The sequence below is a fragment of the Phodopus roborovskii genome, unplaced genomic scaffold (assembly GCF_943737965.1).
Source record: "Phodopus roborovskii unplaced genomic scaffold, PHOROB, whole genome shotgun sequence".
Lineage (NCBI taxonomy): Eukaryota > Metazoa > Chordata > Mammalia > Rodentia > Cricetidae > Phodopus > Phodopus roborovskii.
In genome coordinates, this window is record NW_026126410.1 from 39,697,346 (window position 1) to 39,722,995 (window position 25,650).

Consider the following 25,650-nt stretch of genomic DNA (forward strand, 5'->3'; position numbering starts at 1 on the left):
GGGATGTCACCAGAGCCCTGTGCAACATCAGCCAGACTCGTACCAGGGCTTTCCCTCCTGGGAGGATCCCACTGCATGCACAGGTGACAGCTGATCCTCGTGACACCATTGTCTCACTGTGGGAATTGATGCTCCAGGGGCTGCTGCTACAGGATCACTGGCCTGGTTTTTATTCCTGTTTCTCTGGAAATGGTGGTGGTTTTTCTCTGATATGGAGAGAAAAGAAGAGGCCTTAGGTCTTTGTTCTCTTTCCCTCTCTTAATTTTCTTAAGTGAACCTCCTCTCTCTGTCTCTCTCTCTCTCTCTCTCTCTCTCTCTCTCTCTCTGTCTGCCTCTCTCTCTGTCTGCCTCTCTCTCTCTCTCTCTCTCTCTCTCTCTCTCTCTCTCTCTCTCTCACACACACACACACACACACACACACACAGTAGTGGGATATTCACTTTGTCTCCTCCTGTGGCACTGACCATGCCCATTGGGGGGTGGAGCCAGGGGCGGAAGTGACTGGTGGAACTAGGTCTGAGGAGGAGCCAGGAAACACTCTCTTTCTGGCTGGCTGGATGGGGAGAGGAAAATATCCGGTGGAACCTGCTGGTGTTCATCTGTATAGGTTGTAAGTTATTTGTCCCTGAATAAACATCTGTTCGGCCTAATTGTTTATCCTGATCCTTATTAAACCACAATACACACACACACACACACACAACACACACACACACACACACACACACACACATACACACACACACTTCACTCCCAGGACCCTGGGAGGGGAGCCTTCCTCTAAGGTGTACACACTCCCCAGCCTGTGTAGTGTGCTCTCTAAGAGGTAGACCCTCCTTCGTGAGAGACTCATTTCAGCTCCCTGATGGACTTCAGAATTGGCAGGTTCCCCTAAAGGGAGGAGGAGGCAGAGATAGAAGACCTGTCCACAGAGTAGCATTCAAAATGTTTTTCATGGGACTCTAATCTGCTTTACAAAGTATGTCATTCAGCCTACTGAATTTGTAATTACATGGAGTTCTCCCTGGGCCCTGGGGCATAAGAGGTTTAGAAGGTTGTCGTGGATGTTAAACAAGCAATCCAGCCTTGTTCGGGAAGTCTCATGACCAAATAATGGCAAATGTAAGCTACCCTCAGCCTCAGCTAGTTCAGATCTTGCAGGGAATTTGATGTGGCTCCATTTTTATGGTTGAAGAGCTCAGCCCAGAAAGGCAGAGGACGCGTTCTGGATCACACTGAAAGAACAGGCCAAGCTAGGATTTGACCCAATTGTCTAACTGCAGAGGTGTCTGCCACTGCCCAGCATACCACCTCTATTCTGGTGACTAGTGCTGTTTTCCCAAAGACCTGGGGCAGATTATTGAGTAGGGTATGTGGGGTCTGCCTGCATCTTCGCAATTCTGAAGCATCTTTGCAGAATAGGATTGCATTACTGGATGCTGACTCCCCACTCAGGTCATCTCAGAAGGGGACACTGCAGTCAGCTCAGGCACTGAGGGTCACGTGGCACTGAGGCAGTCGGTGTGCAGTTGTCTGTGCAAGTGGCACACACTTCTGTGAAGACAGCTTTTTTTCTCAGCTGCTAGTGTAGAATGATAGTCTGCATCTGAACCAGCCAACCCAGGATGCGAGACCCTGCACTTCTAAACTGGACACACTAGCCCGCATTGCAAAGAAATCAGGAAGGAGAAAGGCAAATAGGGGAAGTTTGAGTCAGAGTGAAAACTGATGATTCATCTCTGTTAAAGCCTGTTATGACCCTAAGTGGAAAAATAAAACTTGCCTTAAACAAGAAGGGCGGTACCGGCAGGACCACAAGCAAATACAGCTGAAGAATGAGGTTGGTTTTATTTGGGCCACGAGCTGTTCCATGCCAGACTGCAGAAGGAAAGGAAGGCTGAATGCTCTGGCCCTGGCAAGACCGCGCCCACAAATGGAAGTATCAGAGAGGCAGAAAGTAGGCAGGGTAGGGCACGGCAGCAGGTAGCTCTGGAATCCCTAGATGTCTTTCTGAGAGGACTGGACAGCCCAAGCCAGGGAAGCAACAAGCCTCTGCCCCTCCAGCCTCCCCTCCTGCAGGCTCCTCCCTTGCACCCTCCCCTCCTGCAGCTTCCCCTGCAGCCTCCTCCCCTGCAGTCTCTCCCCCTCCCCATCAGTCCTCTCCCCCCATCACAGACTTAAGCTTGACTCTTTTCTGTTAGGTTACACAACACCCTTTTCAGTCCCTGACTACATGTGTGATGCTAAATTAAACTACTCAGGGCCATGTCACCTCTAAGAGTCAGAATTATGTGTGGACCATTTTTGTCCTAAGCAAAGGAGCTCTGAGCTGCTTGGCACTCTGTCCCCTGCCCTCTGTCTCTGGGGTCCTGGCCTATGCCTGCCAGGTGGCCATAGGTAGGTCACTAAGCTTTAGTGTCTGTGCCCTTGTCTGGAGCCCAGAATTTTTATGTGTCTCTTTCTCTGCTGCAATATTTGTGGTAGGAAGAAAATGAGGATCTGTAGTTTTGGAAAGCCGTTAAACCTCGACGTATTTTAGTGACTTTCCATATTTGTGAAGTTCCTGGAGTCTGGCTAGAGACTAGAAGAGACTGCAAAGCACAAGTTGGTCTACAGAGAGCTTGCTGGTGGGTCCTTGCTAGTTTCCAGATGTTTCAAAATTACTCCAGGATTAGAGGTGCTGTAAAGTTTTTTAATTTAAAAAATTGGGATTTATTTATTTAGTGTGTGTGATTTTTGTCTGCATGTATATATGCATTGGCTCTTCTGTAACTGGAGTTACAGATGCTTCTGAGCCTCCGTGTGAGTTCTGGGAACCCAACTCCTCTGCAACAGCATTCAGTGCTGGTAACATCTGAACCACCTCCCCAGCCTCGTGCTTATTATAAAGGCTTCGCAGAAAATATTGTGCAACATTTGCTTAGGGCACAGGAAGTGTGTGCTGTGCCCGGCAGTGTGTTAGTCACACCTCACAGGTTACTTTCCTGCTGTGCATTTTCTTCGCACCCAAACAATGCACCATTTGTGGCTGGGTGTTTGCTGCAGCCATCTTCCAAACAGACGCCTGGCAAACACAGTTTAACAAGCAGTCCCTGAGATGCAGAGCTGGACGGACAAGTCCCCTTTTCAGTACCCAACATAGAAGGCATTGCCATTCAGTATTCTAATGAGGGTGTGATAAAGGCGTATGATAAAATGTACAGGCACTGTAGTCCAGAGAGTTAGAATGGTAGAAACCTGATGGCACGCCTTCATCCATTCACCTGATGTCTGGACTGGAGCCTGTGGCATCTCTCCCTGAAAGGACCTGTGTTAATGAGTGCCTGTGGCTTGTAGTCAGTCTCCTTTTACTGAAGATGCTCAGGACTGCTTGTGGGTTTTTTGTTCCTGCGCATTTTTGTTCAGATGTATACATGTGTCAGCAGGCATGTATGAGTGCAGGTAACTGTGGAGGCCAAAGGCACCAAGTCCTCTGGAGTGGGAGTTAGAGGTGGTCATGAGCCAACATATGTGGGAGCTAGAAGCCAAACTTGGACCCTTGGGAGGAGCAGTACATGCTCTTAATCACTGAGCCATTTCTCCAGCCTGGGAACTCTCTTCTTATGGGTGTGTCTGGGTCATCTTAATGGATAAACCTGCAAGTACCTCCTCCCCTTGTAGGCTCTACCTTTCCCCAATGTCCCAAGGACATACAGGACATGCACTTAACAACAGCAAGCCGTGGTGCTGGTAGGATAGCCTAATGAGTAAAGTTGCGTAAGGCATCATGGAGAAATGCAAGCCCCATTAGAAGACCTGGGTTGCCAGCAAACTATGAATATCAAATTGTGGGGGGGGGTGTGCACACACACACCCGTGGGTTTTATCATTGTATAATTTTGCATCTGAGGAGCTATTGGTACAGTGTTTCCTTTCTCTGCTGGGGTAACATTCTCCACACACAATGCCTCAGAGAGACTAAAGACTCAGCTGCTTTCAAGTGCTTGCTCTTCCTTAGAGTTGGCCATGGTGGCTGGGGGCAACAGTGACACAGCTGTGCGGGGCACATCTGTCTGTATCTCCTCACCCCTGGATGCCGTTGAAAATACGGCTTTGAGGAGCGGCTGACCCTTACAGTGCTGGGACTTTGTGGCTGCAGTGTCTGGACACATAACGTGTAGAGGACTTTTTGGGAACTCTGGCTAGGTAACACTGAGGCTTTGGTGATTAACACCAGCTCTGTGGGCTCCTTCCCCCGATGACCTTAGAGGATGGTGGGGACGCAGAGAAGAGCTGGCATGCACAAGTGTGACCCACAGGGGACTGGGGCGAGAAGAATGTTACTGTTAGGTTAAAGCATCTTCAAAGGTGGCATCCAGCCTGGGTGGCCTCTGACAGCCACCCCCTGCTGAGGTAAATGTTTAGAGTTGCCATGATAGAGAGGAGCTAGATTTAAAAGAGTCTCGGTACCTGAAGATATCTAGACTTCAGTTTACCTTGCACACTGGTTGTGTTTCTGAGTTACTACTTCCTTCCTTCCTTCCTTTTTATTTAACATTTTGAGGCCTATTCAGCCTCATTTTCTCATTGATTCTTCATGGACGGCATGTAATTTCTATATCCCACTGCCATAGCCTTTTGGGCCCTAAAATTTGGTATGCAATAATTACATAAGCCATTGGGCTTGCATGCAAACACTGGCCACAGTGCTCACTAATCCAAGGCAGAGTTTCTGTGAGATGGACATCAAGCAGTCCTGGCCCAATATGTTTCCCCTGTTGGAGAAATTAACAACGTTGTTTATCTCTGCTAAATCTGGGCATGATGTATCAAGAGACATGCTGTCAGGCCCAATTTAGTATCATCAGATTAACTATTACATGTGACAAGTTGACATGTGCAGAAGGTGATAAATAGCTCCTATTGGATTCTGTGCCAGGTTCTTGTGGTTAGGGGCACAGGTGATGAGCTAGGCTGACATCCCCCCTACCTGCTGCAACTTCCCATGGTATCACAGAACTGGTCCTCCAGACTTGAGTTACCCACAGGCTCTGGGATGCTTGTGTTTATGTGTTATTGTATTGTTTGAGATGGGTGCACTCAACACCATCTTCTAGTCTCCAAGGTCACTAGGCATGTATGTGGTACGCAGACATACAAGCAGACAAAACTACCATACACATAAAATAAAATAATTTTTAAAGATTTTTTTTGTGGTTATCCAGGGATGTAGCTCAATGGTAGATAGGATGTTTGCCTAGGACCACCAAAATAAAAAGAAGGCATCTGCCAGGTCATCGGGACATTGTCAGTGGTAAGTCTCAAGGTCAACAGATGTCAGCTGGGAACTCGCCACTGACCTGCTTCTACACCTCCGAGTAGAATAGGGCCCACTGCAAGGGAGGCACATTGCACAGTCACAGGTCTCCTTTCCATTTTCAAGCAGGAAAACACGAAGCAGACCAAGGAGTGCCCTGTGCATCAAGTGTCTGTGTCGTTCAGCCCTCTGACCCTGTGCTTTCTCCACTCACCGTCCATCCATCAGACTTGCCTCTTTCCCTGCCCTTGTCGTTTCTAATTGAGGAACAACCACTGCCTCTCTGGTTCCAGGACTGTCTCTCCCTGAGTACACAGAGCATGCAAGCTGCCTGGAGAGACACCTCCTAGTGTCCAGCGTACCCTCCACCTCTGGAGCACAGTGCAGCGTAGTGGGTGCATGGCTAGGAGAGGAGAGTCAGGTGTTGTTAGCCTCAGCTCTACAGGACCATGGAAGGGCATCCATCCCCTGGAGCCTGAAGTTCTGGGTCAGAAATGAAACAAAATAAGAGCCTCTCATGTAAAGATGCAGCATGTGATGGGTGGTGGTCACTGGTCGTGCTCAGTGGTGGCTTTGAATTGATGTCTTGCCAGCTCATCTACCCACAGCTATCATGCTCCACTGAGATGGGCTGGGACTGGGACCACTGGTGTTGAAATCAGCAGCTGGTGAGCAGCCCGGCCTCGGCTTCCATCCTGGCTTGCCCTTACCATAGCTGGAGCATTTTTCCCTGGTCAGGCCACAGGCTCTAGTAAGAGGCACCATCTTCCCCAGCCTCCAGCTAAGCCAGGCAAAGGACTGAGAACATTCTTTGTACCGTATCATCTGAGGCCAGCTTCTTAGTCTCGTGGTCAGGGGATCCTGGGCATCCAGCAAACACCCCCCTATGGTACATCTTGGAAATTCACAGGGCACCATGGCATGGGGTCTGATTAGGGGGAGGCCCTTGCCTCAGAGAAAGCCACAAAACTCTGTTCACCCCACAGTGCTTTCCTACTGCACAGCACCTCCTGGGAGTATGATGGGATGCTTCTGATCACACCTGGGAGGTGTGGGGGGGGGGGTGTGAAACTTCCAGTGGTGGCATCTACATGGGGTCTTTCCGGATCGCCATGCCCCGTCTAGAACTCTGGGACTCTGCTGCATCTGGATCTTGTACACCAGGCAAGAATGACAGGGCATAGACAGAATAGCTGTACATCGCTGGACTGGACCTCTGTGTGTCTTCTGTAACAAGCAGCTCACCTCAGTCTTTGTAGGACCGTGTGTGTGTGTGTGTGTGTGTGTGTGTGTGTGTGTGTGTGTGTGTGTATGGCAAAGTGTACCCTCACAGTGCAATACCTCAGCAGCTCGCACCGCTGCTGAGTGACAGTCTGATCTGTATCTGCTGACCAAGTGAGACAGCAATGTGGAGCTCTCTTTCAGATTGCAGGCCAAGTCTGTCTAAGGGAAACATGATTTATGCACAAGTGTGTTCATAATAGACACACCAATTACTTGTGTAGAGGCTCTTATTATGGGATGTTTCTAATTTCCTTTCAAAGTCTTGTTTTCTTAGAGGTTTTTAATATTCTCCTGCCATCTTGCTCATGTTGTCTGGAGCCCTTCCCCTGGCAAACACAAACTTCAAATTAGTGCAGGAACTAAGCTTGTAGTTGGTTGGAAAACTTGTCCCCTGTTAGGGACACACCACCTTTCTATGCTATGGTGTATCTGGTTACAGGTTCTGGGAACCCGTTACAATGGTCACAGGCATTCTGTCACAGATCCACCGTTGTGGCAGTTCTATAGTGTAGGTGACTTAGTCACTTTTTCCATTACTGTGACAATTGTCAGAGCAAAAAAAAAGAGGAGTTGTATATTTTGGCTCACAGTCCTTGGTGCCATTGAGAGGCGGCCCAGCTCACACTCACTACCCATAGTCCTTGGCACCGTTTACTTGAGGCTCAGCATCATGGTGGCAGGAGCATGTGGCAGAGGCCACTTTCTCATGGTAGATAAGAGGCAGAAAGGAAGGCCAGGAACCAGGGCCAACCCCCAGAGCGTACCTCAGTAATCTTCCCCCAGCTTTGCCTCCACCTCTCACAAGTTCCCTAAACCTCTAAAACCAGCACTGCCTACTGGGGACCAGGCCTTCAGCAATGAGCCTGGTGGTGTCTCATACAGCATAGCAGGAACTTCACTGCGTTTCACAGTTTGAATTTTGAAGAGCATCCTCTATGGCTGGAATCCCAGACTCTGCTGACAAACCTGTGAGTTTGGATCCTGAATCTTTCGTCACTGTTTACGTGGCATAGGCAGCTACTTTTTTTTTTTTTAATGTATTTGTTTGTTTGGGGTATGTGTGTGCATGCTTGTGTTTGTGCGTGCAAGAGAGACCAGGGGTTGCATCCATTAAACCATACGATCAGAGAGACCAGGAATTAGGTATCCTGGGCCTCAGTCCTGAGGTTGTGCATGCAACAGCTACAGAGTCCTGAGACTACAGGCTAGGTCCCTTCAGCTCTCAGCCTCCTCTTCATCTGTGTGGGATGAGGCCAGCGCTATGTGGTCATGGCCTGCACGCATATGACACTGAGGGATGGTGGACAGGCAGGCAGAGACATCAGTGGAAGCCAGAGTATTCACTGGTACTCAGTGAGGCCAGGGCAGAGAAGGGCAAGCTGCGGCTGGCAGGTCAGAAGGTGGCACCGTCCCCTTCTGCCTGGCCGGTGGTGGTTTTCATTGAGAACCCAGGGTTGTCTTTGCAGATCATGTGTGGGACCGCACAGACGTTTTCTAGGCAATCCATCTTGTCTCTGCCAGGTCCATTCCTCTGTCCCACTAGGCAGGGTGTGGCATAGAAACACCCAGGATGCAGAGAGCAGAAAGTTGCCCGTGGCAAAATAAAGCAGACAGGTGAGCGGTGCGGGGAAGATGGGGGCTTAGAAATTGCTGTTTTCACATTTCCAAGCTACAAGGCTGATGACAGAGTCACTGAGGTGAGCTCTCAGGCCCTCATCTCTCCTCCTCAGGGTAATGGCTGTGTTGTTCTTCTGTAGACAAATGGTGGGGTGTGAAGGGTCCTTCCCCCAAGGGAGTCCTTCACAGAACATGTGCCCTTTATAAAATCTGAGAAGCCAGGGACCATTGAGATGGCTTAGTGAGTAAAGAGCACTGTCCATGTAACCCTAATGGACTAAGTTCAAGCCCCAGAAACACCCCCGCCCAAGAAGAAGAAAAACCCGGATGCAGTGTGGCATCTGTAACCTTAGTGCTCCTGTAGCAAGACCGGAGGTAGAGACAGGAGAACCGCCCAGAAGCTCATGGACCAGCCAGCCAGGAACACCCCAGAGCAGCCAAAACAGATAGCTTTGCCTCAAGAAGGTAGAAAGAGAGCCAACTCCCAAAAGTTGTCCTCTGGCCTCCACACGCACAGCACGCATGCGCCTCCAACACTACACCGTAGTGATGAATCCTTCCTTCTTAAACTGAGAGTTTTGGAAGCCCTAGTGGTCCCTGGAAGATGAGATTGGAGCTACAATGGAACCTGAGGCAGAGCTGTGAGCTAAAGGAGCCCTTTCCTGCCCCCAGTGTTTGAGCAACGCGCTCAGTCCTCAGCCCAGCCAGCTGCTCGCTCACTCGCTCATGTGTGCAGCACTTCTCGCTGGCATGTTGTGAGTGCTGAGGCTTCTGCACCCACACTTGTCTGTCAGCAAGCCATCAGCACATGTCCCAGGAAGCTAGCTGCCCCTACAGCCAGCAGGTCCATTAGGAGTTATTGAATTGTATGCATATTTATAGCAACTTCCTAATAGTTTAATAATTTATTCATCCCGTATGGCTCCTTCGGTCTATTGCTTTTAATTGTTCAGGGAGCCCTTTTAGAGCTAACTCTACCAGGTTAGGCTCTCGGAGTGACACTTCCAGAATTCTAAAATGGAATCCCACACACTTGTCCCTGGTTGGAAGCACCTGCCGCACAGTAAATAGACATCCATGCAGGAGTCCAAAGTGTGTTCCCTGTCCACATGCATCACTGCTGCTATGAGTCTGCAGAAACAGCCCGCTCTTCTCTTAGCCCTGGAGATCAGTACAAAAGCATCCAGTATCCTACAGCTGGATTTTGTGTAAGACAAGACAGATGAGGGACATAAAGAAAAAGTCATCGTAGACAAGAAGAAAAGATCCTCCTATGTCTCAACAAGGAAGCTGCCTGTTGGGGAATGTCCTGTCCTGTAAGTGTGGCCCAAAAATGAGCCATTCATCACCTCCCCCCACCCCTAGCTCTTACCACTCAGTGACAAACAGAGATCAATGGAGATGGCCATCTTCTGTTTCCCTGCAGGTAACTGAACCCAGTAGTTGGAAGATGTCCCCGAGTAAGAAGGGAGTCTTTGGTGATAGTCTGGCCATGCAGACAGAGCACACCAGATTTTCCAGTTGACCAGGCTAGCACCCACACAGCTTTGTCTTGAGAACAGACCTTGGACACAGTGATCTCTTTTGCAATGAATTGAGTTTCTGGTCATTGATGACATCACACAGTTTAAAGATGTCAGTTTCCTTTTTTAATTTTTTTATTTACTTTTTACATTCCAATCCCAGTTCTCCCTCCTGCCCCTCCCACCTGCTCCTCAGAAAGGGTAAGTCCTCCTCTAGGAAGTCTACTAAGTCTGTCCATCATCTCCTTGAGGCAGGACCAAGGCACCACCCCACCCCCACACCCCTGTGTCCAGGCTGGGCAAGGTACCTCTCCATATAGAATGAGCTCAGTTTGTGATTTAGTGTTGGAGTTTGGACCCACTGCAGTGACCTCATATATTGCCCAGTCATACATTGTCACCTATATTAAGGGAGTCTAGCTCGGTCCTATGCAGGCTTCCCTTTTGTCAGGCCTGAGTCAGTGATCTCTCACCAGCTCAGGTCCGCTGATTCTGTGGGTTTCCCCATCATGGTACTGACTCTATTGTTCATAGTGTCAATCTTCTATCACTTAATTGTACTCCAGGAGCCCCACCCATTGGTTAGTTGTGGATTTCTGCATTTCTCCATCTATTTCTGGAAAAGGGTTCTAGCTTCTCTGGAGTTGTAGATTTTAGGTTGGATATCTTTTGCTGTATGTTTAGTATCCACTTAAGAGTGAGTACATGCTCTAGTTTTGGGTTACGTAGTTCTGTCCATTTACCTGCGAATTTTAGGATATCATTGTTTCTTACTGCTGAGTAGTACTCCATTGTGTAAATACACCACATTTTCTTTATCCATTCTTCAGTTGAGGGGATCTAGGTTGTTTCCAAGATCTGGCTATTTCGAATAATGTTGCATAAACAGAGTTGAGCAAATGTCCTTGTGGTGTGAATACGCCTCCTTTGAATATATGCCCAACAGCGGTATTGCAGGGGAAGACATCAGTTTCTTTACATGATAAATGTCTTCTGTGCCAGAGTCTGATGCTGGTCAACTGGACTTTGAGAACCATTCCAGATTTTTTAGGGACATACAGCCAGAGTCCTATGAAGAAAGTCAGTCATTGCTGACCAGTGCCATGAGTTAGCATACAGCGAGGAGGCAGGGTTATTTCCTAATAAATTTAACTCAGTGTCTTGAAAGTGACCTTCAATAGGTACACACTTTGTCCTTCTCTTCCTTTCTGCCCCCATCTACTGCCCTTATCATGGATTCAGCTCCTCACCCTGTGTCCATTCTCTGGTTCTCTGAATAAATGCTCTTGGCCTGAACTCATGATAGGAGGCAGAAGGTTGAGCAGAAGCTGAGTGGAGAACCTGTTAACTTGGGCTCCACTGCCCATGGATCCAGCTCAGCCAGATCTCTAGGTAGCAAAATTGAATCTGCACATCTCCAGTCACTCTGTCTTAAGCTTTTGAGGCTGACAGCACACAAGTGAGCCGGGTTAGCCACCTCTGGTTCCTTAACGTCCTCTGTGATTGAAATACTGTACTAAGCTTAATGTCACTCTCTGATGACATTGCTGGCACCCAAGGAGCATCCGTGTGCACCAAGCAGTGTGCTGGGCACTGGGTGCACAAACTCCCCATAGTCCCCATCCTTCAGAGGGAGCCGGGGTACAGAAGTCTCCATCACATCACATTTCGGTTTAGTGGGAGGCTCTCGTGGAAATACAGCTGCTTCGCATCACTTCTACCCTTGAGTCAGGGAAAGTACCAAAAGGTAATGTGTGAGGCAGCCTTTGGAGTGGATGTTTACCAGCGGGAAAGCATCAAGGTCAGTGTAGGCAGAGGGAATATGAACATTGGTTCTGCAGGAGGGGGAAAAGAATGGAAGTCTACAGAGCCAGGACCTGCATAAAGGTTAGGATTACTAAACTTGTATCTCTTCTTGAAATGGCATACATTAGTGTTGTATGCCTTTGAGAATGAAGAAGGCACTGTCAGTCATTACACCTGGACAGACGGACTGCCCTGGATGTGGGGCCACCCTGTGGACCACACCAGGCTTCCTCTGTGTTTCCCTGAATAAAGTGTCTTCTCCCTCTGCTGGTCACCAGGAAGACAGCAGGAGTTAGGAGTGACTTCATTTGTTAAACTCTTTTAGAATAAAAGGATGGAAGACAGATACAATGCTGTCTGCCATTGCAGTCATTTCTGAAAACTACAGTGCCAAAAACATTTGTACTCAGGTCCCCGATAGCCATCTCAGGCCTCTCTCTCAGCCCGATTACTGAGCTATAAACATGCTGGGGTTTTCTTTCTGTGCCAGTTGGCCCCTTATTGAGGCAAGTGCCAAGGAAATGCACCAAATTGCATCCCGAACGTGGACAGATCCCTGCTTCCCCAGTGTTCAGGGTTAGTACTCCTGGTCCATCTTCACCAGCAATGTATGAGCAACAGAGACACAGGCATTCTCATCTGGGAACATCTGCTCGTATGCCTCATTTTAAATGAGAAACAAATCATAGAAAAACAGACTCTCGGGCCACCATGCCTGATGACCTGAGTCTCATCGCTGAGATCAAACTGAGAGAGAGAGAGAGAGAGCGCACCAGCTCCCGCAAATTTTCCTCTTATATATGTGCTATAGTGTTTACATGTGTGTACATATACACACAGCATATATACACAAAATACATGTAAAAAAATAAACAAATGTTTCAGGTCACAGCTGTGTGCACATGTGTCTCATCCAGTCCTAGTTCTCAAACTGGTGTGGCCTCTGCCTCATGCTGGATGTCCTGTTCACTTTTGGGAGGTCCATGGGGTACAGACACAGGAGATTCAAACCCCTGCCACTGCAGATCAGGGAACACTGGGACCTGGGTTTTCCAGGGTAGTTCCCGTGTCAAGCACCCTCCCTGAATGTCCACACAAGACCTGAGGCAGATGGTCTCTTTGGGGATAACAAAATGCACGACTGTAGCTTCCTAGTCGAGTGAGCAAACCTCAGCCCCACAGAGAGACGCCCTGAGTCCACGCCTCCTCCCTTAGGTCCCAGCATCTTCCTGAGGTTGTACTCCATTAGGGCAAGCCTGTGTGAGTTGCTGGTTCTCGTCCAGCACCCAGCACTGTGGTGAATACTAGGATGGCTCAGTGACTGAGTGCACTGGGGACACACTGAGGACACCAGCCCCCACAGGCTGGCTGCTGTGCTCTGCACACTAGGGCTGCACTGGATCCTCACAGGCAAGGTACAGCCCCCCAGCCGGAGCTGCCCTTCCACTGAACCTACCCTCTCCCCAGTCCTGGCAACTCCTTCCAGTTTAGCCCCAGCCTAGTCCGTCTCCCTCCCTCCCTCCCTCCCTCCCTCCCCTCCCCCTAATCCTCTCATAGGTTACCACAGTGTCCCCCTCCCTCCACTCTCACTTGATCCCGCCTGTTCCCATCCCCGCTGGTCCACCTGCAAAATCTGTTCTATTTCACCTTACCAGGAAAATCCATGGGGTGTCCCCTTGAGCCTCCTTGTTACTTAGCCTCCTGGATCTGTGGACTGTAGCATGATTACCCTTTTCTTAACAGCTAGTGTCCATCATAAGCGAGTACATGCCATGTTTTTCTTTCTGGGTTACCTCAGGACAATTTTTTCTGGCTCTGTCTGTTTACCTGAAAATTTCACGATGTCATTCTTTTTTAGCGGCTGGGTAGTATTCCATTGTGTAAGTGTACCAGATTTTCTTTATCCATTCTTCAGTTGAGAGATGTCTAGGTTGTTTCCATTTTCTGGGTATTATGAATAAAGCTGATAGTTGAGCAAGTGAGAGAGCACCCTTTTGGGTATAGCTGGGTCTTGAGGTGGGTTGAGTCCCAATTTTCTGATTTCCACAGTGACTGACAAGTCTGCACTCCCACCAGCAATGGAGGAGTGTTCTCCTTGTTCCACATCCTCGCCAGCTCTGTTTATTGGCAAATGTCATCAACTCATTGGTGAGCAGTGATGGCCCTTCATAAACACCCGCAATGTAGCCATACCTATCTTACTTTCTTCACTCAGAATGGATGAGCCTAAGGAGACAGACAGACAGACAGACAGACAGACAGACAGACAGACAGACAATAGATGCTTGCCCAGCTGTGATAGAAGAGGGACAGTTCAGGTATGGGCCTGATCATAGACAACATCTCAACAATATGAATTCTCCTTTCCTAATGCTGCTTAAAGAGTAAGTTTTCATTTAACCCGAGCGTTTCCTGGATGCATGTTCTATTCAGCCTGCTGAGGGGTTGGTCCAGGGTTTCTTCTAGTTGCCCTGTTTATACTGTAGCCATGTCCCTAGTTCTGTCTCAGTTCCGCAGAAGAACTGCCCAGGTCTCTGCTGGCTCGGTCCTTCCTGTAAAGTACCAGCAGGGGGCCACACTGGTCCTACAGCCCTGCTGCCCCACGTGCTAAGGCAATGCTTTCCCTGCTTCTGCCTGGCTAACCCTTACTAGCAGGTGTCTTTCTAGGTCACAGCACACGTGGAAGAAGTTTCCCGGATTAGCCTGGTTATGTTAATCAGATGCTTGGCTCCTTGTTTCACAAGGGAAACTGGAGTTCAAAGACTGTAAGTGCCATTGTGCTTGGCTCTGGGTTAGACTGCAGACCTCTTGCCTGCCTGCTGGCCTTGGGTTCTTTCAACCTTTGAGAATGCCTGTCAGTCTGTCTTCTGGCTTCTCACTTCTCAAAAATAAAGCCCAACTGTATCATCAGTGAGATCAGCCATCCCAGGGAAAGCCCAGGGGAGGAACACCCCAACTGTCCCAGGGAAAGCCGGGCAGGAGGAAAGGAAGTCTCTGAGTGACTTAGAGCACTGCTCTAATCCATGCTCCCCCTCTTTCAGAACACCTGAAACCCTGATTTGCCAAGTTCACAGAGATGCTGTGGTTCATCCTAAAAATAGCTTGATGGTGTGGAAATTCTGTCCATCCTTTAGTACATACTCAGGGTTTTCATGGTTTCCACAGAGACTGGCCACATTGAACCTTGATAATGTTGTTCCTGGAAAATTATCATGACCTTCCATCTCAGCTCCTGGCAACCTTCAGAGGTTGTTTCACTGGTCCCTTGGTGACCTAAGGGACCTTTTGGGAACAGTCTTTGCCTTGATTGCATCTGTGAACAGGGTCCCCGGTAGTTGTCACTCCGTTCTTGCTGGGGCAGAGAAGAGAGATAGCATCATGAAGGGTGAGGACAAGCCCCACCCCTCCAGCTATTGAACAAGCAGAAACCAGGAGGCACAAACACTTCCTGGATTATGAGTATACAGGCCAACCTTAGGGTCCTGGATACTGATTGACCCTAAGTGAGCGAAGATCAGAGAGCACCATGGTTGGTCTTTGTCAGGGAGAGAGTGGCACCTTTCCCTAGGCTCTCAGTGCACTCAGAACCAAACTCTGGGGGGCTGCGCTCCATGCCTGGCTGTAAACGTGAGCATGGCAGGGCCCCTGGGTGGGATGAAGTCATCCTCTTCACTAACTGCTTTTAAGAAGGGAGCAGAATTCTCGGTGGGTTGGGTTTTCTTCCTACTTTGCTGTCTTCCTTTGCTAAGACTGGAAGAAGCCCAAGTACCTGCTGTGATCTAAGGAGGGCTCCTAGGCTAGCATCTCCGCACAGGCAGCAGGTGAGTTTGCATATCGCCAGACCAGGCTGACAACCCATCTGTCCTCTCAGACGCTGGAAAGGATTGATGTTCTCCACTCACCAAGTCCCTCTCCACCACATGTGACAAAGAGAGTAGCAGGTACATCATCCTATGCGTCCAGCAATAAGGAAGTCACAGCCCCCCCCTACTGGGCAGATCCTCTGCATGCCTGGCTTGGACTCCAGCTGTGTTTTGTCCTCCTGGCCATGCTTTGCTTCTTGTTAGATGCATAGCTTCATGGCCTAGTGGTTGGCAGAAGCTACCCCAAGTAGGTAAAAATCACTTCTCTACTCTTATTGCTGGGTTCTGCCTCCTGTTGACCACTGACCTGGAGATGAAGCCAATGCAGACGGTTTATGGTGTCTGGGTTTATCATCACGCCCTTTCTGATAGAAGTCTATTAGCAGTTGCTGTGCCAGGTTTTTCTCCTTTGGGAGCCATAGTAGAGCTTGAGTCCAAAACTACATACTTTGAACTGTGGATACCCTTCCCCCAGAAACCCTGCCCTTGTAAAGCATTATCCTTGAGCCTGAATTTTATTTGCAGGTGTAACAATTAATACTTGAGTTTTCTGTAACTGCCTAATCAGCATCAGCGGCGATTCCCTGGTACTTCCCTGTAATTGAAATTCAGAAGAATGCACCTAACAACATCACTGCCTTCAGAATCAAAGATGGGAGAGCTTTAAGTGTGCCGCTTACTGAAATCAAGGCACTTGTAAAGCTTTTAATGCGTGTGTGGTTTTACACACAGCCTGATGATCACACAGACCAGTCTCAGGCAGCTCTGGGTGGGTAGCAGCACACAGGCAGCTTCTACCCTGTTCCAGGATGCTTTCCAGACATCCTACAGATAGGTCCAACTCCCGTTAGCACGTGCAGAGGCTGCTGCCTTCCATCAACCAAAACCCTTCGCCAGCGGCTCCAGGGCCTCCTGTCCCGCAGCTTCTCATGCCCCGACACTGGCGTGTGACAGAACACAGAACACTTACAAATCTGCCTTGATTTTCAAATGTGTTCCTTCCTTTGATGTTGACCTGCATTCTTCCTAAAAGTTATCTTCCCCAGAACTCCAGCAAAGCGAAGTAACTTGCCAACTTGTCCCCTTCGGAAATATAGTGTTCAAAGCCGGGCAGACAGAGCTACAAATGTTTGAGCACAGAGGAGTCTCTCTCCTCATAATTTTCTGCCAGTCCTTTGGTACCAATGATGCTTAGGGTAAAGACAAGGGGAACTCAAGGGAGGGCACCCTGACACCCCACAGAGGAATCCTAAGAAGCCCTGAAATTCTTTAATCAAGGAAAGAACAAGAGAGGACAACGGGAAAGGAAGGAGAGAGAGAAAAATTACCCCGAGTAAAGGTTTAATTTTATTATATGTATGAGTGTGTCGGGGGCATGTAATACATGGACACAGGTGCCCCCAGAGGCCAGAGGCATCGAATCCTCTGAATCAGGAATTACAGGCGGTCGTGAGCTGCTCGGTGTGGGAGCTGGGAACCGAACTTGGGTCCTCTGCTACAGCAGTGCCTCCTCTTAACCACACAACCACCTCTGCAGTCCCGGAGAGGAATTCTTAAGTTACAGTTCAGGAGACAAAATTAATTCCATTGTCACCCCCAAACATGAGCTTGTGAACAGGTGTGTGCTACATACAGCCACAGGTATGCATATTCCTTTACACTTCCAGCTGTTGTGAGGTGGATCTCACTCCCATTCTACAGGTAGATAATGAAACCAGGAGGCTGCCCATCTGGACTGAGAGCCACTGTCTCCCTTACCCACACTCCTCTCCCCCTCCCCATGCCAATGCCCCTTCACACACTTTGCTCTGTGTGTCACAGTGGTAAAGTATATAGAGACAGCAGTGCTGGGCTTTCGTGGCCAGGGGTCCCTCGTCTATGGTGGGGTGGAGGTCATGAGTGTTGGGCTCCCAAGGTCATCACCACATATAGAGTCTGGGAGGAGATATCAGTCATGGAGTAGTGATGATGGCTGTCCTGTGTGTAAGGGAAGGAAAGGAAGTAGGCAGGAAAGGGAGGAAGAAAGGAGGGTTCCATTTTCTGGTTGTGAGAGTCCTGGCCAGGAGCAGCTTTCTGGACTGCCTAGAGATCAAGTGACAGTCACAGCCCCTCCTGAGGCAGCTGGTAGCTCTCACACTGCATCCCCAAGTGAGACATTAAGTAGAAGTCAGTTTTCTAGGTTTGACCCTCAAGGTCCAGCCAGCCAAGCCTTAGAAGTGTTTAGAGCCCCAAGCAGGAGCTGCTTCGTCACACGGGGCCCCAGCTCTGGCCGCCTCTGGATATTTGGGTGAACGGGCTGGCCTGGGTGAGGTTTTGTCCTGCAGAGTCAGGCCCAGGACCTGTGGGGTCTACAGAAAGGAACAGGCACTTAGGACCAATTCCAGAGAGAAAACGTCTTGTTTCCAAGCAGCTGCTCTAAACCAGAGTGAACACGAGCCACACGTCTGCTAGCCTAGCACCTGCTTATGCCCTCTTGAAAAACAACCAATTGCATGTGCCTAAGGCAGAGGGAGGGCTTGGGTCCTCCCCTCTTGGGTTAGCCACACTGAAAGTGCTCAGGTCCAGTTCCACCTCCACTAAGTCTCACCTGACAGTGACTCTTTCGGAAGACACTGGGTTTCCTGATGCTGTGCCTGGCCACAGCCTTCACCAGCTCTGAAAGGACCAATGGCGCCATCTGGTGGTCCACTAGGCAGCACAGGACACAGCCTCAGCCTGCACACTTGAATGCCATTACACACCCTGTCTGGGTGCAGTGAAGTGAGACCGGAGCCTCCGCTCACCAGCCACGCTAATGGTTATTCAGGCGTCCATGAAATTAATAACCCCAATAATAGAATACCAGGCCAGGAAGGTATTAAAAGGCAGGAAAGGACTTGTCTTCCATCTGTTTGCTAGGAGATGCTTTGGGAAACACCCCAGGTGGGAACTCTGAGAGCACATAAGGCCACGGATTCAAAACAAAGCTGAAGTAAGCATCCAGGGTTTGCTTCCAAGTTGTCATAACTCTGCTTCCATGCAAAGGGTAGCCAAGAAGAGTGCATTACATGGGAGCCACCCGGCCAGTTTGTCCTGACAAAGCTACCACATGACCTCTTCTTCCCGTCAGTGTGCTCTGACTTCTGCATGGAGTCCCCAGCTCTGTCACGGAGATATGCACACTCACAGAGCTCAAGCCTAACATCCAAGGGTCAGCACTGCCACCCCATCCCCACCCCACCCCCACAAATCCACAGCATACCGAGCAGTGCATCGGTGTCCACTGCAGGCACCTAGCACTACTCTACCCCCGCAGGAGGTCATTGAACCCTGCGGGCATTGAGCCCCACCTTGGCAATAGCTCTTCCCATCAGCTTTGCCTGGCTGATGGGAAGGTGCAGTCAATTTCAGCTGAGGTGTGGGCATGATTCTGCAGCTCCTCTGAGGGACTATGGTATCCTCTCTAGTCAGCGTGAGCACCGATGATCAGTAGCAGGTAAGACATGTACTACAAGTATCCATTGATGGTACTGACTGATGGTGGTGTCTTCTACCTAGACGTCAGTGCCTATGATGGGCTTCCTAGGGTTGGGGTAGCCTGGCCCTCCTTGTAAGTGTGTTTTGGGTAAAGGACGACTCCACTGCAGGTTTGGTCACAAGAGAGGAACCTGCTCGGGCAACTGCTAAACCTCTTCCTAGAAACTGACATCAAGGCTCTGGCACACAGCCCCTGCCTCACCAAGCAACTTTGACATTCTAGAGGGAAATCCTCTTCTAAATGCTGAGGTACCCTCATACAAGAACAGCCCCTCCTGAAGCTTTTTGTGGACGGTAGCTGGCCTGCCATATTCCAGCATCACTCTCTTCAGGCAGCCTCCCGCTCGGGTGGCAGAGCTGGTAGCCCATTGCTAATTTTTCACTGCCCTTGGGTACCACATCACCTTCATTTGTCTTGACTTCAGTGAGCTAGGAGCTAAAGAAGCAACTGCGTAAATCATGTCAGACAGACAGACAGGCCAAGTAGAGTGAGGCCTGGAGAGCCATCTGTCCTTCAAGTGCAGTCTGTGATGGTGTCTGTTCTGATCTGAGACCTTTCTCTACTTACTGAGTACAAGCGGGGTGTGACTCCATACGTCTAGAGGATCTGAGGATAAAACAGCTGGTTAGAATTAGCGGTAGAAACACGTGCCTGGGGAGCAGGTGGGGACACGTCATTATCACTCTTGTTGTCTCAGCAGCTGACTTACCAAGTACATGGTATATGCTAAGCCCTGTGAATGAGTTGCACAGCCACACAAGCACCTGCAGGGAGAGGGTGTGCTGCCCATCCTTGTTACACAGGAGAAACTAAGCCACAGCCTATCAGCTGATCATCAGCAGAGCTGAGATCCCAGTGTAGACCCTCTGATAACCTAGTCCCTTCTGAAAGCCACCTTCTGTCCTGTCCTTCACCCTTGGTCCTGTCCTCCATTCCGTGATTCAGTGCAGTTTTAGAGCCTTTGCTCCACTGTGTTCTTGAACTGGGCTGTTTGAGACACTGGGGTAGATTACCAGGCAAGACCACGGCCTGAGAGCCCCTGAGCTAAGCACCAGGACTCAGAGCAAATCTGCAGCCTATCAAAACTGCTGTGTCCTCCATCAGATGGAAGTAACACTTGCTGGGGAGACTGGATGAACTATGCATGAATTCTCTGCATATGGCGTAAGTGTTGTAGGCATAAATGGTCGTTTTTTTAAAGAAAGTCAGAAAGTGAATGTTTTAATAGATTTGAATAAGTTCTGTCAAATAAGGGGTTTTTGGATTGCATTTACATTCTTACCTTAAAAGGCTGCTTCATGAAGTCGTACACAGAAGAAAATGCCTCAAATGTGAGGCTCATAGCTTACAATGGTGGCCATGGGCCCAGGACAACCCTGGATCCAAATCTGGCTCCCAGCACTTGACTGCGATGTAGTTTGAATCCACATTTGTGGGAATACCTTCAAAGTCTCGAAGTCTTCAGAGTTAGCCTGGGATGCACCACGTGACCCAGACTGCCTCCAAACTCCAACTTCGGATACTTTTGTGTCCGCTTCCCTAGTGCTAGGCTTACAGGGTGCCATGACCTCTGACCAGAGCGTACATTTGAAGACATGACCAAAATGGATTTGAAAAGATAATATTTGAACTTTTTGCTTCATGTTTTTAGTGTTTATTAATCTTTAATATTTAATGTCAACCTGACATAGAAATTTAATATTTATCTCCCCAGTTTGCCATGTTTATTCCTTCTCAAATCCCCTTCCCATGGGGACTCTGGGCTATCTGTACCCCAGTGAGGCCAGGGCTATCGGGAATGCTGACCTGTGTTCATTCTTCTTGTTCCTAGTAAGTTTCACCAGAAAAAACACCCCGGCCCCCCCAAAAAAAGACCTAAATAGCTGCATTGTACAGGACATGGCAAAGCTGGTTGGCGCCTGCTCCTCATTGCACCGACAGCAGAGCCTCTTCCGCCTGCCACCTAGTGGTCGCCAGCACAGTTGTTCCTCAGAGTCCGATGTGCTTCCTGGAAATGTCCCTTTGAGTACATTGAGATGGGATGCCGACTTGTCCAGTGGTAGATGCATTTGTAGGACATGGTCATCAGGGACAGGGTTGTCCTTGAGCTGCCTGTGACCACTGTGCCCCCAAGCCTCCCTGTGATGACTGGCATAGGAGCAGTCATTCTTACCTTACTTCTGGGGTCTCTCTTTCAGCCCTAGAGTGGTAGGGTGATAAAGTGGCAGCTGGGAATGTGGGCATGTGGTCTCCAGGGCCACATGAAGGCAGCTGTTTCCACACATGTTTCCTCCTATCCTGATTCTCACACCTTCTGTCAGTCATAGGGCAAAGCCCCACCCACCTGTCATGCTTGACTCAGCTAATACACAGGCCATGGCCACAGTGGAAATAGAGGAGGCAGGTAGAGGGATAGTACCCAAGGCAGCCTTGGGGTATGAGCAACTGTCCTTGATGCCCAGGAGCAGGTGCTGATGGGAGGTCCCTGGTAACTGGTTTCCAGGAGACTTGGGCAGCAGCTATCACAAAGTACTTAAGAGTTGCAAGCCATTTTAATGCAATGAATTTTAGGTCTAGAATGGTAAGTTTCTCTGGGTGCAAGAAGGGGTTAGGCTCATCATTTCCAGTAATTATTTTCTCTTTGGTACCAGTACAGCAGCCCTCCCTAAAGACTTGTCAGAACTGGCTGTACATAGGACAGATGGGTCTGGTACCCTTGCAGCCGCAACTCCTGGTTGATCCTTGCCAGAAGTAGCCAGCACATTCTGAAACTGTGCATCCACAGTTCCTTCACTACATGAGGAGGTTTGGAATTAGCAAACTGACTCCTCTCTGTAGTTAAACCAGCATGGAGTAGAGAATGCTCCAGCCCAGTTAGCCCCACCACAAGTGGGGTGTTTCTGCGCTGTTTAGTAAGATCAAGTTTCCTCGGCTCATGAAACAACAGAAATTACTTGAAGAACTTCAAGTGGTTTACCGAAGTCTTCAGGATATAAGCACCAGTGTACTTTCTAGATGTGTGGCCTTTGCCTACACCCACACAAAGACTAACTGTGGCTTCCTTCAAGGAGCCCTGCAGCAGAGCTGTGGGAGGTGGCCTGGAATTCTGCTCATGGGATACTTACACACACACACATACACACACACAGAGAGAGAGAGAGAGAGAGAGAGAGAGAGAGAGAGAGAGAGACCAATATACCTATCAGGCTCACCATGTAGAGGAGTCATTGCAAAATGGCATTTGTGCTGAAGGTTTCAGACATTGTCTAATGTTCTTGACTTTGGGGTTGGTGGCAGCCAGTGGTCCAGTCCTGCTTAGTTAACACATTCCAAAGATTCTGTCTCATAGTTAAAAAGGAGCAGGCACAGAGGTGGGTAATGAAAATAACCAGGGAGCCCAAACTCATTCTGACTTGATCTCCAACACAGGTGGGCTCTGTCAGGGGACGTTGGTTCATGGTGACTTGTGCTCTACCTCCAACTCATCCTGGTGTTTCTAGACTGTGCAACACACGCCTGTCCAACCAATCAGTGAACATACAGGACTTTATAGGTAGAAATATGCCCTCCTGTCCCCAGTTTAGGAAGCAGTCTCTAAATCAGTGTGACCACTTTTTTTTTTTTTTTTTTTTTGAGAAGAAAAGAACGTGACCAGATGGGAAGGAGATCTGCCACAGTAGTGGGGTGAGATTTCCCTGAGTGAGCATGGATTCTTTTGAGGCTATACTCTGTCTCTCAGCGCTGTACACAGTTTCAGGGAGCTGAATATGAATTAAGATGTCAAGAACTGATGATAACACAAAGAAAACATATACAGCTAATAAGTGCTAATAAAAAAAGTTTCAAAAACATGTAATGCTGGAGCACTGCAGGGTAAAGGAATACGCCATGTGAAGCTGTTTCTGCCCTGCTTCAGGGAAGCCTGTTTGCATGGTCTCATTCAGCAGCAAAAAGAAAAAAATAAAAATGGTGCTATCTGCTGCAATCCATTTCCGTTCTTCACTCTTCCTGCCTAAACCTCAGAAGTATCCCCTGAGCCCCACAGCTCCTGAGCCTTGCAGTCCTCAAGACACCCCCCCAGGCCCCCAAGCGCAGCAGCCTGATTGTAGAGGAAAGAGTTGAGCTTTCATTTCCCAGCTTCTCCTTCCCTCCTCCGTGGCAGAAGCCACCACTGCTCATTCTGGACTCTCCACGGTCACTTTGCTCCTTTTTCCCTTGTGTGAGTCACTCGCTAAGCCCTCAATTTTCCTTTCTCTTCCCCAGCCCACCTAAACCAACCGTGTTCATCTCTGGTGTTATGGCTCGGGTAAGTGTGACCTATGTCCTGGATGGACAAACAGATGGTGGAGGGGTGTGTGTGTGTGTGTGTGTGTGTGTGTGTGTGTGTGTGTGTGTGTGTGTTGGGGGTGGTGGGGGGTTGGTCCTGTGACCTATTTACTGGATGGACAAACAGATGGTGGAGGTGGGGGGGTGATGGAGGGTTGGTTCTGCACCCAACCTGCTCCTGTAAGAGTGTGAGCACAAGAGCTCCCATGCAATCTCCTCTTGCCTCGGTAAGCCTACCCATCTGACCTGGGGCTGGTGGCTTTCTTTGGTGACAGACCTGCACACGTCCAGGCCTGCCCACCTGTGTCTCACCTGACAGATTTTATCTGCTGGCCCTCAGACTACACACATGCTTTCTGACACACCGTGGACCTTTAAGGGGCCCTCTTCTCTTGAAATCCAAGCTCCACTGTTCAAGGAAGCCATCATTGTTGGGTACAGCTTTGCTAACACAACAACTGTCACAGCCATCTACAATCTGGGGCCAGCCGATGGCAGGTCTGCTGAGTGCAAGAATGTTAAGTGTCTACATAACCAGGTCCCTTCTTGATTGCATTGCTCTGTCTGTCCTTGCCCAGATCAAATCCCACTGTTGGCATAAGAAGCCGAACATAGGCAGGCCCTTTCTCCCGACCCCCGAGGGTTGCTTCTCCCCTGCCATTTGTCCCAGGCCCGCTCACAGCCGTGCCGACAGATCCAAGTGTGAAGCTAGATTTGGCTTGTCTTGTTCCAGACCTAGGAGGGAAAGCAGCTGGGCCTTCTCAAGGCAAGGCTGCAAGCACAGTCACTGTGCCATCATGTGCCACTGTTTGCTCCCTGGTCCTGCTGGCCCGCAGAGCCTGGCAGCCACAGCAGTAGCCCACTGCTGACACACTCCCCTACCCCTGCAGGAAGCTGGTGGGGGGGGGGGCTGGGTTCAGAGGACTTTCTGCTCTATTCGTTTACTGTTAACCAGCTTGTATATTGTCTCTTTGCAGGGTGACAAAGATTTTCCCCCCGCGGCTGCACAGGTGGCCCACCAGAAGCCACACGCCTCCATGGACAAACATGTTTCTCCAAGAACGCAACATATCCAGCAGCCCCGCAAGTGACCTGCGCCCAGATCCTGGTGCCCAGACCACAGCACCCTCTGCAGCAGCAGCCAGGCCCACATCCCATGATGCTCCCCGGCCAAAGGAACTTGCACTTTCTGAGCAGTTCACCAAGTTCAGAAACCTAAGACAAAGTGAACCCCCGCTGTCTCAGACCCCCGAACCCCAAACTTTGTTTCTAAGAGTCCTCACTGTGTCAACGAAGAGTCATTGTACCCTACCTCCCCCAGAAGTACCATTAGCAGGACTTGGCAGGTCCTGAGGAAGCCTTCATACCCACAATCACTGAAAAGTCCTTACTCTTGGTCCTAAAAGGAAGAAGCCATTTTGGGGAGATTGATAAAGTTAGAAAAACAAAACACTAGGTGTGGCTTTTATAAGTTGTGCTTACATCCTACCCCAGGATACCCTGGACTGTCCCACCCCACCCCAGTTTATGGCTGCAGAATTCCTGCTTTTCTGAAAAGCCAAAGGGCTTCTTTAGCCAGATATAGAACCTTCTAGAGTACTGCTCATGGAGAGTGCTCCAGCATGGCCCCGTGGCCTGCAGTCAACTTCAGGTGACAGTGGCCCTGTGAGCAGTGTCTGCACCACCAGCCACCGTCCTGGTACCATTTGCCAAGGCCTGTGCCATTTCACTGAAGGAGAGAGGGGCTCCTTGAATTTTATAAGCAGTTCAGTGCCCCAGCAGTGGACTTAACAGGGAGCAGGGCACAAACCCACAGACCTTTCTTGTCAGCCTCTTCCCTCTTAATTACTGAAATGGCACGAACCAAGGGTCACATTAGAGACCCAGGCTTGGCTACAGCACTACCATGGGACCCATAGCCTTGCTCTGTTGTATGGAACCAAACACAGGAAAGGACCTTAGAGCAGGCAACACCAGGTCCCCTGTGCGGACCTCTCTGCCTCCTGTTGTATAAATCTGGAAGCATCTACAGTCTCTTCCAGTCCAGCAGACTGAGGAGCCACCCCATGATGTTCTGCATACTCTGAGCTAGCTCTGGTGTGCGTCTGTGGGCTCTAGGTCACTGAATGTGACACGTTTCCCTAAATGGATTTCCTAATCATTGACACTGAGAATACGTTGATTATAATAAAGCTCCTGCATTCTGCCTTGTCTCCCTCTTATGTCTCAGAGAGTCCACTTTTAAGATCCCGAGGGCTGTCACCTATTGCAGTGATGGTACAGACAGGCACGCATGATGGATATCCTCAACACGCATGATGGATATCCTCAACACTGACTTCCTGCACATAGAGTTGAGCTGCTGGACACCTGGCAAGTTGAGCATAGTCGCCTTCTGTAACTGTCAGAAGATGGAAA

At 49.4% G+C, this 25,650-nt stretch overlaps 1 protein-coding gene across 1 annotated transcript in view; it reads left to right on the forward strand.

The window, feature by feature from the left end:
• Dap (death associated protein) overlaps nt 1-24,605 on the forward strand; it is a 49,637-nt gene extending 25,032 nt beyond the window's left edge. The window contains exons 3-4 of the mRNA XM_051182605.1: nt 23,170-23,212; nt 24,210-24,605. Coding sequence (XP_051038562.1) covers nt 23,170-23,212; nt 24,210-24,323 — 157 coding nt within the window. The 3' untranslated portion in view covers nt 24,324-24,605. The remainder of the gene's footprint in view (nt 1-23,169; nt 23,213-24,209) is intronic.
• Nucleotides 24,606-25,650: the final 1,045 nt, after the last annotated feature.